Source organism: Apodemus sylvaticus, chromosome 1, assembly GCF_947179515.1.
Source record: "Apodemus sylvaticus chromosome 1, mApoSyl1.1, whole genome shotgun sequence".
NCBI lineage: Eukaryota > Metazoa > Chordata > Mammalia > Rodentia > Muridae > Apodemus > Apodemus sylvaticus.
In genome coordinates, this window is record NC_067472.1 from 82,656,560 (window position 1) to 82,675,657 (window position 19,098).

Here is a 19,098-nt window from a genome sequence, read left to right on the forward strand (position 1 = left end):
AACAAGAAATAAGGGCTGGACCTGGGGCTATACCTTGCAGGAAGTGCCAGATGAGAAGATGGGATCCAGGCTCCACACTTGCAGTGGCAGTATTAAGGCTCTGAAACCTTGGGCACAGATCGGGGCACAGGCGATCCTCCTAGGCAGGCAGGACTGATAAGCACAGCCCTGTCTAAGTGCCCCGGCCTGGCCTGCTCCAGCCGGCTTCCTTCTTGTTCCCTTGCTCCCATATGAGCTTTCCGGAGCCCCTCCAAGTCCTCCTCTCAGATGTTTTTGTCCACATGCCACTGCTGCAGTGCTATCTGCATATGTGCTCAGAGCCCAATCCTTTAAAGGGAATGAATGTACCTTTCTCTCTCTCTCTAGGATTTTTCTGTGTAAGGGAATGATGCTAGCTTTCTTTTGCAAAGAAGTTAGGTTTTTGTTTGTGTTTCAACAACCAAACTCTGTTCTTGTAGAGGACCTGGGTTCAATCCCCAACACACACATGGAAATTCATAATCACATGTAACTCCAGTTCCAGGCGATCCAACACTCTCTCCTAACATGTGCGTGGTACACAAATACACAGGCAAAATACCCATATCCACAAAATGTTAAAATTTAACACCGCCTCCCCCAATAAAAAAGATGACTGGAAACAAGCCAGAGGCCCGCACACTGCATGCACACTGGTCCAGAGGTCATCTTGATAAGGTTCTGAGCAAAGTTCTCCCTTACTGCCCTAAGTGCTACTTCACACGGCCATTCGCCTGTGGACTGACTGGCTGTGTAGCCAGAATTTGGTATCCTGGGCTTAGGCAGTGCTGCAAGCTCAAGGTTGTCAGCCCTAGACAGTTAGCTCCAACTCTTGCCCTGCAATCTGGCATTTTCTACCACCCCACTCCCCCCCTGTCTTTTTGACAGGGTTTCTCTGTGTAACCCTGGCTGTCCTGGAACTTGCTCTGAAGACCAAGGTAGCCTCAACTCAGAGGTCCACCTGCCTCTGCCTCCAGATCACTGGATTAAAGGGATGTACTACTATAAGCTATGGTCAGCTTCTTTAAGTGAGGCCTGTGGGTTCTGGCCGAGACTGTCCGGGAGACAGTGTATTGTGAGCATAAGGTGGAGTGCAGTGAATACACCCAATGTCTTCCTCTGGCATGGATGTGTGCACCATGCATAGACATTAAGAAAATAAAAGCCAGGGGATGGCTGGAGAGATGGCTCAGAGGTTAAGATACTGGCTATTCTTTCAATGGCCCTGAGTTCAACTCTTCTCAACCATTTGTAACGGGATCTGATGCCCTCTTCTGGTGTGTCTGAAGATAGTGACGGTGCACTCACATACATAAAATAAATAAATCAATCTTAAAAATAAAATAAAAGCTTAACAACTGTCTGTGGAGCTGGAATCCCCTCCCCCTGCCCCCCCCCCCCCCAACTCTAGCTCTAAGAATCACCCTCTCTGTAACACCCTAGATCTGGGTATCAGCGAACACTGCTGAGCCTCCCTGTCTGAGGACAAGGCAGGTTCAGGAAGGTCTGCCATGGAGGGAAGAGAGACTGCAGGGCAGCGTGTGGCAGAAGTGGAAGTGGGGACACACCGCACTAGGCCTGAGCCACTGTGTCAGCTCAGGCTGACTCCCAAAGTCCCCGAGCAGCTGGAGGTCTGTCAGACACAGGTCTGTGGGTAAGACTGTTGTAGAGACTCACTAGGGATAAGGAAGTAGCAGTTATTAATAAGGCAAATATCAGAACCACTTAAAATATATTTTTTAAATCAAACACTTTATTTCCACATAACAAGCGCAAAAAACTCCCAAACACTTATAACAATACAATTAACGAAGTCATGAAGTCAGTTATATACTACTCAAAGCCCCAAACGGTCACTCAGCTTAATGGTCCAAACATCTCCACACACGGTTTTTCAAAGCTACCTTTGGTTTTTGGAAAAACCAGTATGGACATCAACACACACCGAATGCATTAAACATTTGCTTAGGTTACGGTGTCCAACATTAGCTTACACCTGGCAAGTGGAGCGTGATTTGAAGTCATACAGGTTCTGCGCCCAGAGCTCCTGCAGTGAGGAGGGGCGGAGGGCACGGGGAAGAGAGGCCGGTCCAGGTGGTGGCGCCCCCACTGTGTGAGGTATGAGAGGTTACCGCTAGGCTGCTGTCAGGTCAGTAAGCTTCTGTCCGAATGGTCCCGCTGAGGCTTGAGATGGGCACAGATGGTGGGGACGGTGAAGCCAGAAGAGCTCTGAGCAACAAGCTCCCGAGGATGCTCAGGGAGGAGGGAGCGAGCTACAGCTTCCACTGTTCTCACATTATCTCAGGGTGATTGTGGACAAGTTCAGGTAAAACGGTCAAATATTTGCTTAGATTTTTAATCTGCCGCTCTATGAGAAGAACTCTCACATGCAGCAACTTTGTAACTTTCATTATAAAAGAGCCTACAAATAAATCCACAAAAAAGAGACAATTAACGTTGAGCAGCCAAAAAGTCATGGTTTATTATCTGAAGATTTCATAATTCAAACACAACCAAACTGTACATTTACAATCACATCCTATTTGTAAACAGTTAAAAGCCACTGACCTCTTTTGCATCTTAGGACACAAACAGTTAGAATCAAGGCAATGAAATGATGGCATATTCTGTACTGTTAAAAGTTTACCCTTGTTTAGTCTCTCTTTGACTAAGCAAGCATTATAATACCATTTGTGGGTAAAACAACAGGGGCTAGGGAGGAAAGAAATTTTAAAATGGTGTAACTCGTTAGTTTGCAACAACATTTAAAATTTTTTATACAACAAACAACTCTGTAAGCCCAATGTCTTGGTTACAGTGTGCATAGTTACTGATCTCGGCTTTAAGGTACAACAGTTAAACATGAACACATCACGAGAGAGCAGAGACATGAGAGCCACTGATGGGGTTACAAAAGTCACCTAGCGATTAGCAAACCATCATCACTCACTACTAAAGGACAGCATCTGAAAGCAGACGGCAACTCCAGCTTGAAGCGCGTTTTTTTCTTTTTTCTTTTCTTTTTTTTTTTTTCTTTTTTTTGGCAGAGAAAATCTTGAACAGAGCAATACGTAGTATCAGTGCTAAACGTTGGGTTTTCTTCTTTCCTATAAGAAACTACAAGATTTTTTTGACCGGGGAACTGGTTTCCTGAGAACCATGCTCTTTGATTTAGGACAGGAATAGAAAACAGAAGAACATGGCCAAATGCTGCTCTTTTCCCAGAGATAGAAAGCGTCTTTTAAACCACCCTCCTTTTTTTTTTTTTGTCTTTTAATTTTTTTTTAAATGATGGAAGAGTAAACATTTTTTTTTCTCAAAAAACAAACAAAAAATCTGTAAACAAGAAGGTTCACCGTGGGAACCTTCAAAACAACATGGAAAGCCTGTTCAAAGTGCAGGGCCCGTCCTGGGCAGCAGGCGGGCTGCAGGTCACAGCGGTGGCCACAGTTTCTCAAACTGTAGAGCGAAATTCTTTAGTTTTACAACATGAAAAAACTGGTGCAATACTTTCATTAAGAATCCTACGTCAGTATCTTAACTTGATCTTTTAAACTCCACGATACCACACTAAGGTAGGCAACATGAGGCATAGTAGAGAGCGCACGCCTTTAAGAACATCCTTGAGTAAACATTTACACTGGAACAGCTGCCCCCCCATATTGCCGATTAGACGGAGAGAACATCACTCAGTGCAAAGGTAAAAGCTCATACATCAGCCCAAAAACGGTTTGCAAAAAAAATACAAATAAAAATAAAAGGTGGGGATGGGGGGTGGAAATGAAGGAAAGAAGGAATCCGAAGGCTAAACATGATGAATACACAAGTGAGCTCATTCCACACGGTTAGCTGTATGGCGCTATTTGGGAGTGTAAATAGATAGATACCCTTTCACATTATAATATTGGCCTGCATGATTCAAGTATTCAAACTGATATGTTTTGGGGAAAACAAAGTGGAAAATGTGCAGAAAACAGCTGTTCCCACAGGTGGCCCTGGCTGCAGGCGGCGAGCCCAACTTAGTGCTCCTCTCCTTCTCTTCTTGAGGTCACAGTTTACGTCTATACCTACGCAATTACATGGACTCTCCACCCCCACCCAGGTGGTCAACAGAAAGAAAAGCATTAATGGGGGATGGGCTGCTAATTCCCCGGGGGTCACTGCTGCTTGGGGGACCCCACAGGCTTGTGGAATAATGTGGGGTCCCCCAAAGGGAAGTGCCGTGAAGGTCTCCACAGTTAGTTCCCGACAGCCCAGCACCATTCCAGTGATTGAGATCAGTCCGGCTGGAGAATGAGTGGGAACAGTCGAGGGAGCCCAGCCGGCTCTGGCTGGACCCGAGAGACTGCCAGCCAGGAGAAGGGGTCAGAGACTGACTTTGTGCAAAGAAGCGACTGATCTCCTCTTCACTGGCAAACTCAGCGAGAATAGTAGTGTTCCCCAGCACACACCTAGAGGAGAGGGCACAACATGAGGTCTTCAAGCTGCATGGCTTCACAAACTCAACTAGCAGTGGGACCCCATCTGAGAGAAAACCAAGGAGGTGTAGAAGGAGCCTAGCCTGCTCCTGCTCCATGCCCACAGTGAGTGTCCCAGAAGGGGCCATGGGGTATCTAGACCAGGTCTGCCTCCCACAGGCAATGCAAAGGCTTCTCCAGGATCTAAGGTCATGTTATATTTCCTGAAGTAGCCTTCAACTCCTAGGCTCAAGTTATCCCTCTGCCTAAGTCTCTCCAGGTCCACACTAACCAGGTGTACACAGGGCTCCTGGGTTGGGCTTTTACTCACAGCTCCCTCAAACCCCCCCCATCAGGAGTCTTGGGCCACTTACATGTGCAGAGACTTTTGTGCCTTCACTACCTCTTCTTTTGAACTGTAACGGACCAGAGCATTTCCATGGGGGAGGTTCAGATGGAATGTAATCAGTGGGCCATGCTGCATGCACAGGGTGCGCAGAGTTGAGCCGTCAATCTAGACAGAGCAGGCTGCGGTTAGAGCTTCATAATAAAAGCCATCGAAGGTACCTCCTCCTCATGCCAGGTGCAGTGCCCCTTCCTTATGCGCAGTGGGCCTAGAGCTAGGCCGTGAGTCACCATCCCAGGCATGGCTTCCTGCCTTTTCTCCACCTATTCCAGGACAGAACCTCAAGATACTGCTCCCTAGGAGTGGGAGAGTAGCCCGGGGGCTGGACAAATGCTCAGATAGGAACGAGTAGGCCACGGTTTCTGGAGGGACAATATAATCCCACAAAGACATACCTGCAAAGCCCAGCACTACTCTGTATTGGGTAAGACAGAGGTATTTGCAGTATTGTGCTGCTCTAAATATAACAACAGCATGAGAACCACTGGATCAGACTAGAAGCAGCTGAGTGTCACCCTCCGCCTAGCCTTGATGACCAATGACAGCCCTGTTTAGAACACTGTGTGCACTCACTGGGCCCCTCCTTACCTGAGGTGTGAGGTTCTTCAGAACAAGCCAATTGGTTATTCTCCCTGAGCTGCTCTCACCCCAGCTGGAGCCTGAACAAAGAAAAATCAGTCAGCAATCTACAGCTCTGCTTGAATGACAGTTGAAGACAAACACAGCCAATCAAATGACAATTTCAGTCATCAGGAATCTGGGCTCCTTTCTCTTCTGCCCACTTTCCCTCGTGTAACCAAAGCCCCGTGACATCAGCGCATGCTCCAGCCTGGACCAGCTGCCGAGCCCTACCTTCAGGTGCCTCTGTTCCATGCCATCTTTTCTTTGGGGCAAACTACTTCCAAGTGGTGCCCCTAAGGGCAAGCCTCAAGTAAGCCTCTCTGCATGTGTCCCTAAGACAAGAACCTTTAAGGGCACTGAACTACTTGGCATCACTGAGACATCTTTTGACTTTGTCTAGGTTACCCAGAGTCCCCCATTGAGCCTTTTCTGCATGACCCCAAGGCAATCCCTTTCCTTCTAGAAAGTAACATTTAAGAACTACCTGCCCCCCATGACTCCTTATAGGTATTTCACAGTATGTCACTGTAGGCCTATGTCTGCTTGACCTTAAGGGTCAACAGCACCCACATCCATTCTCAAATATCTGCTTAAACAGTGAGCTTCATGGTCATTCTTGGGATGGACCAAGCTCTTACCTAAACAAGCCCAATCTCCATATACCCTCTCCAGCTTAATTTTCTATGTACCAGTCTTGATCTGCAAGCCAGCCATGAGTTAGGAAACCAACAGAACTTTTAAGATGCATTCCCTTGGGGCTAAGGGGGTGCACACCTTTAATCTCAGTACTCGGGAGGCAAAGACAGGTGGATCTCAGTGAGTTTCATGCCAGCCTGGTCTACAGAGTGAGTTCTAGGATTTGCAAGAGCTACACAAAGAACCCTTTTCCAAAACCAAAACCAAACCAACCAACGAAACAAACAACAAAAGAACAAAAACAAACAAACAAACAAACAAAACAAAGAACAAGCATTCCCAAGGAGCTTTTGAGAAGAGATCTCCACCCTACTAGCATTGCTTTGGGTAAGCATTCTTATTTAGACAGGGTCTTCAGGGTCTCATGTACAGATGACACCCACTTCCTCATACTTACTGTTCCTGCCCTCATTACCCCTGTGCTAGGATTTCAGGAATGTACCACCACACAGGTTTGGCCAAACATTCTCAAGGAAATTGTTAAAGGGAGAGATAGATGAACTAGAATTCTGTTCTAGCTCACAGCCTTTAGAGAGTGTGATCCCATAGCTGCCAGTGTCGGTCCACATTAAATCGGAGAGCTGGTTCTAACCAGAATTCAACAAACAGCCCCTAATCAAGCACCACAGCTACTGTGTCCTACCTGGGGTATATCTGGCGTCAGAATTTCCCCATCCTCCACCTACACGAAGGGGAGAGTTATCCCACGTAGACAAGGGTGGCTTCTGACCAGTCAGCCCCGGAGGTGGGCGGGACGGAGCAGTGATGTTTTTAGGTGGCAAAGGGACTTTCCACAGCTCATGAGCCAGAGAGGTGTTTGTAACTGAACCAGGAGACCACGTCAATTTGGAATCACTATTTCTGGCTACTCAAAGGAGAAGGGGGAAAAAGAAAATAAAAATTGAAGAAAGTGGGATAACGTTAGAAAGAAAAAATTCACACAATAATATTCACTATTCCATGAAAACTGAATCAAATAAACAAAAACTATCAAAAATCCTAAATCCAGTTAAAGGCCTACAGGAGAAAAACAGTAGTAATCCTTCCTCAGGACCTGGGCCCTCATCTGTTACTGTCTTAAGACTGTTTAAGCAGAGAATTGCTCTCTGAGATTACAACACAGACTATAAGATACACATGTGGACTCCTAGCCAACTGGACCACTCAAGAGAGACAAAGGCCACAGATCCATTTTAAACTCATTTACTAACAGGAGAAAGGCTATAGCAGTTACTCCGAGTTAGCAAGGTGATATGGCAAATGTTCACTGGGAGAGAGGCAACTATGTCAAACACAGTGCTTAAAGACAGGGGAAGAGAAAGGGGTGGGAAGCTCTTCAGCAACTCTTGAGCATTCAGACCTGAGTTATTACAAAGTACATGGCCATGAGGCCAGGGCTCCTCCAAGTGTGGCTGCAGGAGGCTGGCCACAGCAGTTTACTTGAGCTGCAGTAGATGCATACTGAAAAGGCAGGGCTCTAGCCATCTAGCTCACTGCAGAGGTACAGCATGCTTACAGAACCTCCAAATTCCCACGCCCCACATTTTATACAACTGTCAATCTGAAGGATTGAAAATAAATAATAAATACAAATGGTTTTCATAAGGCTTTGGATTAAATGGTGCTTTATCACAGTGTGGCTTAGATGGCAGAGAGCTGTGTGGTAGATGTAGACTATTTTTCAAAGGGGAAAAATGATGTTTGCAATACTTCGATAGGATCACAAACCCTCCTCAACAACCTGAGAAGGCAGCAGAGGAAAAGTCCCCAGTAGGCAGTTTCTGAGGCCCACCTGAAGTGCTTTGTGCTGTACTGCTGAGGGGAACATTGTAGTTGGAGGCACGAATGGATGACCAGGCACTAGTTGAAGGCAGCGTGGTGTTCAAGGATGAGGATGACCCTGCAGAGGAGAGTCAATTAGTCGAGCAGGGCACGGAGCCTGGGAAGTTGCAGGGTTGCAGCATGCCCCAAACAGGAGTTGAGAGCATTTGGATTAAAGACGGGGCCCGGGACAGCAGCTTCCTTCCTTCCTACTTCCTACTTCCTTCTGCCCTGGCTCAGAACAGGCATTTCCTTTGTGATCCCTGAGCGTGTGCTGCGGCTGAAGGAGCCAGGCTCTCCTTCCAGCACTGGGCACTGGAGAGGCTGCTCTTGCTGTTCCTAGTTCTTGACTCTGAACAGCAGTGACTTTGTATTACTGGCAAGGTAGGTCATCAAGGCAGCCTGTCACAGGCAGTACCCAATAGCCAGGCCTTCAGCCTAGGCCAAAACTAAAGACTCCTGAGCTATCCTGACCTGTTAGCATGCCATGCTACTGCCCAACATCCTGACACCGACTCATGCCCGTACGTACCACTGTTCCTGTCCCTGAGGTGGTCAACTTCCCGCACAGTATTAATTGAAAGACTGTTTATGACACTGCCAGGAGTGACGTAAGGGTCAGTTTCAGGGTCAATGTTTGGATAACCTTTCCATGGTTCACCAGGGCGAAATTCTGCAAATACAAATTCAAAATTAGTGTACAGCTTTAAAATCCAAATTAAATCTCCACATATTCATTTGTACACTCTGTGTGACAACAAACACCCTAAAAAGCCAGGCTGATAACACAAGTATTTATGACACACCCCTAACCCTAACTTGCTTGTTTATACAACTGAAATACTTTCTCGGAGTTTCAGCACTGCAGCAACTCAAGCAGGCCAAAGATGCAGCTCTGGTGATCCTTAGTGTCAATTGAGTCCTTGACACAGTCAGAGAAGGGCCCCTGACTGGAGGTTTTCAAGACTCCTCACACCAGTGGGTGGATCCATCCACTATCACTGATTGAAGCAGAAAACTGGAGCATGCAGTCAATGACCCAAGCTCAAGCTCGCCTCTCCACAGCATCACATCAGTGCTTCTCATCACAGAACCAGGTAAGCCACGGCTGAGACCAGACACGGAGTGGCTGGAAGCATCTTACCTGGTGGCCAGTTAACACTGCTAGAGCCATTAGGCGATTTGGCACGTGGCCAGCCATCTCCTATTGAACCTGGAGGACTGGCTGGTGAAGTACTGCTGTTCATAAAGTCATAGGGGACAAATGGAGACTCTTCCAGCCTGAAACCACTTGAAATAGCACCTACAAAGAACAATACAGTGGTGAGATAAATGTGAGCAAGTTACACCACCACAGTCCCTTCTACAGCAAAGCTTATCATCAGGAAATGGATGCCAAACTGTCCAGAACATTATATGAAGATGCAAGAGAAAAGGAGCACTCTGCTCTCTGACAGACGGCAAGCAGGATTTTGACACAACACATGAAGAATGGGTGGAAAGAACGAGTAACTCCAGGATTCTTATTGCTTCTTTTCTCTGCGCCTCTCTGCTAACAACTTCATTCTGATGAAGAAAGACCCTTTGCCCAAGTACCAGATCTCTATCTTTACTAATTGGTGCGTGTGTGTGTGTGCGCGCACACACACATATTCATTCATAGAAGGCAGAGACAGTGATTTCCTGGGGCTGTGAGCTGTCCAACACTGGTGCTAGAAGGTAAACTGAGGGCCTCTATCAAGTGGAGAGCTGTGAACTGTCTCTCCAGTCCTATCTCGTTATAGTCTACAAAAGTTTTACTCCATATCTACTACTCTGCCTTCTACCTCCTTGCTGGCTCAGATGCACATGCCATCAAGCTGTTCTCTTTTAGTAGGTCTTCCTACAGCTGAGTACTTGAAGTTTAAGACTTCAGGGTTGCGCATCTTCATAAAGCCTCTTGAGACTCAGTACACTCAGGCATCCCTATGGAGCACTGTCTCAGACTTCTAACATGATTCTATGTGCTACATCCTAAGAGTATTTATACTATACCATGAGTGTCCACATTTACCTCGGCTAACAAAAGAGCTTCTCTAGGGTAAGTATATGCAGAAACATCTATAGCATACAAGTTCAACTATGTACCCACGAGTACTTGTTCATCTGTGCATTCTAGGAAATCCCATTAACTTTTGAAGACAAATAGGTAATAATCCAAGTTAAATATGGTATTTCTAAAAGAAATTCAAGTAGCTGCTGAAAAGATAATTATTAAATCTATGACGTGTATTGCGTGTGACATGCCAGATACGTTAGTATATACCTATAATCCCAGAACCAGCAGGTCAAGATAGGAAGACTGTGAGCTCATAGAAAAATCAAATGGAAAACTGTTGTATAATTTAATTTCACAATGAACAAACCAAGTTAAATTCAGAAAATGTTAAAAAAAATAGACTATAAGGACAATAAAATCACTTGGATCCCTCCTAAACGACCATAGAGAAGGGAATTAACACTAGGTGCATACCAGGATAGCAGGTCTAGAGAGCTAGACCCTGTGTGGACAGGGGGCATGGGGACTTGACACTATTATTCTGGAAATGGATACAGAAATAAACTGACTTCTAATGACATATCCCCTTAGATCAGTATATTGCTCAACCTTTTTGCAGAAGTTAGTGATTAACATGAGAGTCCCATGACTAATCAATGTTCTAAAAGGAAGACACTCCTGAGTGCACAGCCAGTCCTCTAGGACGTCTATACTGCCGTCTTCACCTCAAGGCTCAGAATATATGCAGAAGAAGGGATGGAAAGACTTTAAGAGCCAGGAAGTGGTTATTTTCTAGATACAACAAGGCAAGGCAGAGGTATATATGAACTTACAGAGATCATGAGAGCAGGCACAAGACCTGTGCAAACTCAAGCCAGACAAAATCCCAGCATCCAGGAAGGGACAGGGACACAAAGTCTCTCTCTTAGATGAGGAGCTATTAGCATTCACTGTAGCTGGGAGGGGAAAGTTTTCTTCAATGGAGTGATATTCAAGGACAGGTCAAAGGGCCAGCAGACAACACAAACTGGCTTCCATAGTTGTTGCTGACGGTTTAAAAACAAACCAACCACCCACAAACACACACATATTATATGACAATATACATTGTCAAAGAATAGATAAATTATTTAAAGAGAGAAAATGGGATGTTTTAAAAAAATTAATTCAGCCTCAGACTGGTCCTATGTCTCTGTAACAGCATAATTGAAGTCAGTTTGTTTTCTACTTGGAAATTTCTGGAAAAGCTCTGGAAAAGCAGTAAGTGTTCTTAACTCCTGAGCCATCTCTTCAGCTCTTGCTTAGTTTTTGACATTACAGTGTACGTGGAGTATATGTGAAGGTCAGAGGACAAGTTGGGGAGGTGGCTCTGTCTTCTACCACATGGGTCTTAAGCACTCAGCTCGGAGTTGGTGGCAGACACTCCCATGAAGCAGTCTCCTCCACACCCACCCCACATTTGTTTCCAGACAAGTCTAAAGCTCTAATACCATGTTTGCTGGAGTTTTGATCCAACGACGTGTTCACAGACATGCTGTCCACTGCTGTCCACTTCCTTAGTCGTGACTGTGGCTCTTTAATACTGTTCATATCCATATTTACATTCAAGTTTGAGTTCAAGCCTTGAAAACACAATTTAAGTCCTATAAAATAGCATGCCTTCCTTCCACTACCAAACATCTTCTTCCTACTATTTTCAACCCTGCAAATGTGCAGTGAGGTCACAGGTGCCTGGCTACTCTAGTCCTCCACAGTATTCTGTTTTCAAACCACCAGGGAGAGTGCTGTCACAGGTGGAAACTACTCCTCCACACAACCTGGATTGTTTAAAAACTTCCCAAAATAGTAGAAAAAAAGTTTTAAGGGGACCATGTAAAGTTTGTCACTGCACCTTGAGTTTAGTCATTTTCCCAGAATGCCACATATACATAATGTATGATCACTCTCAATTGTCATTCCTTGATTGCAAACTGATGAATTTCCAGATGGCTCACTAGCCAAAGGATGCTATTTAAAAGTACAGCTCCTAGCTCCAACAGTAACATCTGAGAAAAAGACTCCAGTATCTGAATGTACAATTTATTAGAAATTCAGTGGTTTCAAATTCTGATTTTACACCTGTAGTATGAATTCTTTGAAGTCATTCCAAGTTCCATTTTTGCAGAATGCAATCAAATTTGTGCTCTTAGACCTATGGATTAAACCAAGAATTTGCAAATATTTTGCATAAAGGTTCAGAAGGTAGCCTGGAGAATGTATGGGCTATACAGCTTTCCCTATGTCACTATGCAAAACGCCCACAGATAATGTTTAAACAAACAAACACAGCTCCATTCCAATAAACTTTCTTTGTGAAATTAAGACAGTGGGCCAAATTTTGCTCACAGGCTATAGAGCAATGTCTGTGTGAATGAAGTGGAAGGGGCAGGATGTCAGGAGAGGCAGCTCCCCTTCACCATCAGTGGCTTCTGTACTGTCTAGCACAGTTGGAACTGACATGGAAACTGCTTCTGCTAACCATCCCAAGGACTTATGTCCTAGCTGAAGTCTTTTATGTAATATCAAAAAAAAAAAAAAAAGCAAAAATAAAACTTCCCAATCAGAGAATCACATAACCTAAGCACTATTTACAGCCCATAGTATGCCAGGAGAACTAACGGTCTTCAACAGAACTAGGATAGTAATCAACGACTCATGAGTAACAACTCATCTATATGAAACTGTTGTTCAGGTGGGAAGGGATAAAAGACAAAGGAGGTGTGGTTAACCAAGAATCAAAACATAATCAGGAACCTGGGAAAGAGAAAACACACAAGCCTTAAATTTCCTCAATGAATAAAAAGCCTTGCTATACAGTGGAGAAAATGAAAGACAATTTCTCTTCATACCTGTTTTCCTAAGACAAGTGACAACATAATGGGACTATTCCCAGTATTTTCCAGAGTAGTGCCTGTACACCACATCTCTTCCAAAGAACACCGCCATGAGTCTTCCTGCCCCGGCACACTCTCTTCCAAACAACACTGAGTCTGAAAACGCGTGTGTCTTTAGTCTGTTCCTTCCAAGGGGTAGAATAGTCTGAAATACTGAGACCACACCTTGAAGCAGGAAGATGACCTTAATCCAGAAGAAAGTACCTGCCTCTCCTATTAGTGGCGTCTAAGCCGGGTGCTGTGCTGAAGGACAGAGCTGCAAAGGCAGTGGAAGCACATGTGTAGAGTGGCCAAGCAGGAACTCACCTATAGGAAAGTTGCTGAAAGCATTTACTGGCGATGGCCCTTTCTGCAGCTCGGGTGTAGTGTGGGGCATGACATTGTCAAGGAAGGACTTCATGGCTGGCTGATGGAGCGGCTGCTGAGAAGGCGGAGTCTGCTGCTTCACCAGCAGGCTTGGATCAAGTTGACGAGACTGTTGCATCATCTGCTGCTGCACACTAAGAGGTCGACCCTTCAAACAACAAAACAATGCAGGAAAACTGTGGGGGTGTGTCTTTATAGGGACATGCTCTTCACTTGTGAACTCGCCTCCTGCTCAGGAGGAAGGCCACCAATTAATATTCTATAGCTACTATGACTTCTGGATAAAGAGCAGACTAAAAAGTACACTTGGTTATATTTTAATAAAATTCTTTTATTGACAAGTGGAGAAGGGTGATGTACCTGCTGGTCTTGCTGCTGTCGGTTAGCAGAAGGCACGCTTCTCTGACTCTGTGCCCTCTGCTGCTGCGCTAACAATCGCTGAAAGAAGACAGGAAAGGGTTGTCATTGTTCAGCTGTTAGTAATTAGAACGTTTAAGGATGACTATGGTCAATGGACCTGGTAGGATTGTGCTACATACCCAAGTCCCACCCCACATAGTAACATCCTTCCATGGAATATGTCTACTAGATTCCAGAAATGGGGGCAGGGGTGCACACCACTTTTGTAGTACTGTGAATAGAGCCACGGGCTTTGCATATCTACCAATAAAGCACCCCTTCACCCCAGCTCACACTGTTAACAGGACTGTTTCTCCTAATCATTCTTTCCTTCCAGTATCTCCCCTGAAAGCATCTAGCACTTCATGTAGGTTCATGGTTTATCTTTTCTGACATGTTGTCAGCTTGATGCAAGCTATAATTGTGCTGGCTCTGTTGACTGCAGTGCCTGACACAGAACTCCTGCTACATACCAAGCAGACAGTAAGTACTTACCTGTAACTGGGAGATCTGAGAAAGCTGGTTTAGTTGGGATAGCTGGTTCAGCATGGCTACCTGTTGAGGGCCAAAGAGCGGATTCAGGCCACCGTTGTTTGGTGCATACTTCAGCAATGAAACTGGAACCTTAGGATCACAATGGTAAGTTAATAATGTTGCTGTAATACCCAGACTAGCTAAACATACTGTGCAACTTAATCATCAACAGGGCAGTAGCCGTTTCATGAGGAGCCAGTCATTCAAAGTATGTTCTCACATATACTCCTTCCTTCTCATGGTAACTAGAAATGACAAGGATAACTCCTAACCTATTTGACTTTGCAGTTGCACTCCCAACAATGTTTTACAATGAAAACAACTATTAATTTTCTTTATCCTTCACTCACACTTTTGCAACAGCTAATCAGCACTTACAGCACCCCGAAGATGTCAAAAATTATTACAATGCCCAGTGGTAATCTCAAACATAAAATTATAACATTAACATATTTTTATATGAATAGATGTTTTGCTTCCATGTATGTCAGTGAATCACATGCATTCCTGATGCCCAGAGAGGCGAGCGGAGGGCATCAGGTTCCCTAGGAAGAGTAACAGACAGCTGGGCGCTGCCACGAGGATGAGCATCAAACTAGATCCTCTGGAGAACAGCAGGGCTCTTAATGCTGAGCCATGGCTCCAGCCCCCAAACATAAACTTATTCAAGGTTCTTCCCAGGAAAGTAGAGGAGAGCACAGAAGCTTGTTCACCTGAGGGGAGAGTAATGGAGGAGGCACTTGAGCACGAAGATTAGGCTGAGATGAACTGAGAGGTTGTGCTGGAGGCTGCTGCATGCCCCGGGGTTGTGCTGCTGTGTTTCCAACACCAAACATACTGGGATTGCCATTCTAAAAACCAAACAACAAAGTCACGAAGTGAGTCTTCAGGGAAAGATACTCATTACCTTATGATACTACTGTTTAAACACAGTAACTACATATAAGAGAGACGTTACTACTAAGACAGATCATTCAAGAGAAAGCCTATAATGTACATCTGGACTTACCTGTCTAACAGAATTCAAGTTTTGCGTACCCAGCCCTGCTATGGAGCCAAGGGCCTGGTTAGGTAGTGCACTATTTGAAGGGGGAAGCTTCATGCTTTGACTGGACATAAACTGCATGTTTTGGGATTCATCTGCTACAATGCCATCCTGATTGGACAGACAGAAAGATGTGTAACACCAGCCAAGCAAACAAGTAGAAGGGAGAAATCATTGCAGGAACAGAGGAGAAGTCACATGACATTCCAGCACCAACAGGAAACAGGTAGAAAACAGAAGAGATCAGATTAGTGTTAATTCTAGAGCACATAAAAAGAGCCAAACACATATTTCATGGGATTAAGAAGAAAATATAAACACAAGTTCTATGCTAAACTGAGATATAAATGAAACAATAAACTCAAACTCCATTAATAGGAAAGCCACTTGATTATACTGCTTATACACATTTTCCCTAAACACTACACCATTAAGGGTATGGTTGATTACCCTCAGATTAAAAAGAAGAAAAGAAGGAAAGATTGTACCTTATCAAAGTAAGGATTGCGTTCCATGGAAGACTCTTTGGAAATCTGAGGCCGAGACCCAGGGCCTTTCCCGACCGTTCGATTGTAATCACCAATATTCAGGCTATGTTTATCAATCTCCATCCGCTTGTCTTGTAACATTCCTAATAAATACAAAAGATTATCAGTAGGAAGAGAACCAATTTATTTCGTTGAAAAAAAAAGTTCACTCTCCAAAATGAAACTATTTCTGCTTTAACAAGAATATATAAAAACTACATTTCTATTACATAAGGTCTGAATTTTACAGGTAACATTCATCGCTTAATTCTCCATTGTCTCAATCCTAAAATCTAACCCATTTATTCATTGTAAAGCAGTGTTCTTAACTGCTGAGTCATCTCTCCAGTCCTTGGGCAAGTTTCTTAACTGGAATTCCTTTTCCAGCATCAATACTAGTACTCAGTGGTTAACCACTGAGCCATCTCTCCAGCAATAACTCCCTCTTGATGGGGCTTTGAGAGCACAGATGGACAGCAGCACTACCTGAGATGTGCAAAGTGATGCATTCCTTAAAGAGAAGTCACAACTCACTTTACTCGGTTGTGCTCACACAGTGCAGCACCATGGAGTCTGTGTGAGGAGCCAGAGCTGCTCTCTTGCACTGAGTGAGGGCTCTTTTAGACAGAGTGGGGCACTAGCAGGACTGCTTATCAGTGACAAACACAGATCAGAATGACTGACTTCTCTCTCACCTCCAGAAAGATCCATCTTATTGCTCTGTACATTTTCTTCTGGTGAGTCTCTCTGAAGTAGGAAAAAGCAATGTGTTAGGCAGACTTTACCAAGCAAAACAAAATGGGAAGAACATTCCTTATTTCCTCATCTAAAATGCAAGCAGATCATGAAGTTTCACTTTCTTAAGTTTGCCTGTCTGTCAGCCTGTGGGTTAGGCACAGATGTGCAATTGTACGCAGAGGCCAGAGCAGACTTTCAAATGCCCTGGAGCTACTGTAGGCGTGGGTGTGAACACCAGCAGCGGTGCTGGGAACATGTCTGCTCCTTTCAAGAGGAGCAAGTCCTCTCAACCACGGAACCGACTTTCCACCCTATTTTTTAAAATATTATTGTTTTAATGTATTTTTAGGAAGTGCTCAAAATTTATAAAATTTAATAATTAAGTCTTGTTGGCTAATTTTACTCTAGTTGACTCATATTTTAAAGACTTAAAGATGAGAAATGTATTTTTTTAAAGTGTATTATTTGTTTTATGTAAATACACTGTTGCTGTCTTTGGACACCAGAAGAGAGCATCGGAACCCATTATAGATGGTTGTGAGCCACTATGTGGTTGCTGGGAATTGAACTCAGGACCTCTAGAAGAGCAGTGCTCATAACTACTGAGCCATCTCTCCAGTCCAAGAAATAATTTTTTTTTTTTAGTGTTTTGGATTTGGTTTTTTCAAGACAGGGTTTCTCTGTATAGCCCTGGCTGTCCTGGAACTCACTCTGTAGACCAGGCTGGCCTCAAACTCAGAAACCCGCCTGCCTCTGCCTCTGCCTCCCAGAGTGCTGGGCTTACAGGCGTGCACCACCACCGCCTGGCCGAGAAATAATTTTTAATAAAATAAAACAAAACTGAGATATACTATGAACCACTACTAAAAAGGTTATTATTGGCTGCTATGAAAATATACTTACCGAAAAACTGATATTTGAAAACTGTTTAACGAATGGGTTTATCCACGCGTCCTCTTGTTTGTTTCCTCCTTTCATCATTCCCTTTGTAAATAAAAGAGTAGAGAAGATGCCATGGCCATCTCTAATTATCTGGACATCGTGATGGACTAGTCAAACTTCAAGACCTTTCCCAACAACTCTCATTTTTAGCCAATATTTTCTCCTTCGATCAACCCTTATTTAGAGGTGTTAACAATTAGATAAATAAACTCATTTGTTTTTCAACTTCCTTTGCTCCAGGCCTCTGGTATAGCTGTAATGTACAGAGAGATCTCTAAAGGCAGGCAGTCAGAAGGAAAAGACAAAAGCAATGGCGGACCATGGGACATTCCCGCCTCACAAATGGACTGTGCTCCCTGATATGCGTCATCATTTAGGTTTTGGAATTCTCATACCAAAGTAAACATCAGTATGCAGATCCTCAGCTCAGTCCTAACAAACCAATTTAACCCATAATTTAACCATGATATGAAGGAACACTTTACTGAAAAAACAATATCTCTCCCAAACACCCACATGATCATGTGTTTAAAGGTTTCCATTTGTGTTGCTAAGAACACACTCTCCTGAGCTGCAGCTGCGCTGCTGTGGTGGGCTGAGCAGTACAGACAGTACACTGAGAACTGGCAGCAGTCACAGAGCAAGGCTGGAAGCCACAGAGACCTAGGCCTCGCGTTTGACGTGACGACCATAGGACCATCTCAGTGTGTTAATGTCCTTTTCCAATGCTATTACCTGTTCCTTCTGACTGTGAAACAGCACAGCTTAACTCCCCACAAAGGCAGATCTCTAAAGCAAGCACCTAACCCTCTCCAAAGATTCTGAAGGCGCCTCTGATTCCTGTTTCCCCTTTCCACTTCCTCCCATAGTCTGAACACCTGCCAACCTCTGCCCTTCTTCTATTCTTAAATGCATTTCTAACTGTTCTTCCTTTCCACCTGGGATGATGTAGCAGCCTCTTAAGATCCCTACCTCTGGTTTTTCTCTACTCAAACTGGTATTTCATATCAGATACCTCTCTTTGAATAGTATTAAGTCATTGAAGTTGCCTTCTTATAAATTTCACTGGCTCCATACTTTGTCAATAATGACATTCCTATTTATACTTCCTCTAACTACAGAGCCAGCTTTGTTGTTTCCTAGAAATCTTTCAGTTCTATCAGGCCACCCCAGGCATCTTCCACATCCCAGCACACTTGTGCTCGCCTGACGCCCCACCAGAGACTAGGAGCCCCTGAAGGGGCCGCTCTTCAGTGTATTCAAACCCCAGCACCAAGCACAGTACCTGGCACACAGCAGAAGCTAAATAAGAGTTTGCAGTTGCTCTCTAAAGATTTTTACTAGCAGAAACAAAGGAGAAAGAGTAAAAAGGCTACACACCCTTTCCCTTCTCCTTTTTTTGCCACTCAGACCCTGTAAGGAAAGACAAAGTCACAAAACAGCATGGTCCAGTGGGAAGAACAAGGTGTTGAATCGCAAGACCTAAGCTGAGTCCTTGCTCTGTCACTTACTACTTACATAACTTTGGGCCAGTCATCACCTTTTCTAGTCTCAACT

At 44.4% G+C, this 19,098-nt stretch overlaps 1 protein-coding gene across 6 annotated transcripts in view; it reads right to left on the bottom strand.

The window, feature by feature from the left end:
* Positions 1 to 1,751: 1,751 nt before the first annotated feature.
* Tnrc6a (trinucleotide repeat containing adaptor 6A) overlaps positions 1,752 to 19,098 on the bottom strand; it is a 66,798-nt gene continuing 49,451 nt past the window's right edge. For 3 of the 6 annotated variants that reach the window (XM_052199802.1, XM_052199805.1, XM_052199800.1), the window contains 16 exons: positions 18,922 to 18,954; positions 17,503 to 17,583; positions 16,557 to 16,608; positions 15,823 to 15,965; positions 15,003 to 15,140; positions 14,251 to 14,379; positions 13,717 to 13,794; positions 13,297 to 13,504; positions 11,548 to 11,679; positions 9,164 to 9,322; positions 8,552 to 8,692; positions 7,991 to 8,098; positions 6,842 to 7,063; positions 5,470 to 5,540; positions 4,850 to 4,989; positions 1,752 to 4,469 (listed from right to left, as the gene is read on the bottom strand). In XM_052199802.1, coding sequence (XP_052055762.1) covers positions 4,094 to 4,469; positions 4,850 to 4,989; positions 5,470 to 5,540; positions 6,842 to 7,063; positions 7,991 to 8,098; positions 8,552 to 8,692; positions 9,164 to 9,322; positions 11,548 to 11,679; positions 13,297 to 13,504; positions 13,717 to 13,794; positions 14,251 to 14,379; positions 15,003 to 15,140; positions 15,823 to 15,965; positions 16,557 to 16,608; positions 17,503 to 17,583; positions 18,922 to 18,954 — 2,211 coding nt within the window. In that variant the 3' untranslated portion in view covers positions 1,752 to 4,093. Of the gene's footprint in view, positions 4,470 to 4,849; positions 4,990 to 5,469; positions 5,541 to 6,841; positions 7,064 to 7,990; positions 8,099 to 8,551; positions 8,693 to 9,163; positions 9,323 to 11,547; positions 11,680 to 13,296; positions 13,505 to 13,716; positions 13,795 to 14,250; positions 14,380 to 15,002; positions 15,141 to 15,298; positions 15,446 to 15,822; positions 15,966 to 16,556; positions 16,609 to 17,502; positions 17,584 to 18,921; positions 18,955 to 19,098 lie in introns of all 6 variants that reach the window. The other 3 variants (XM_052199806.1, XM_052199803.1, XM_052199801.1) reach the window with 3 other exon arrangements.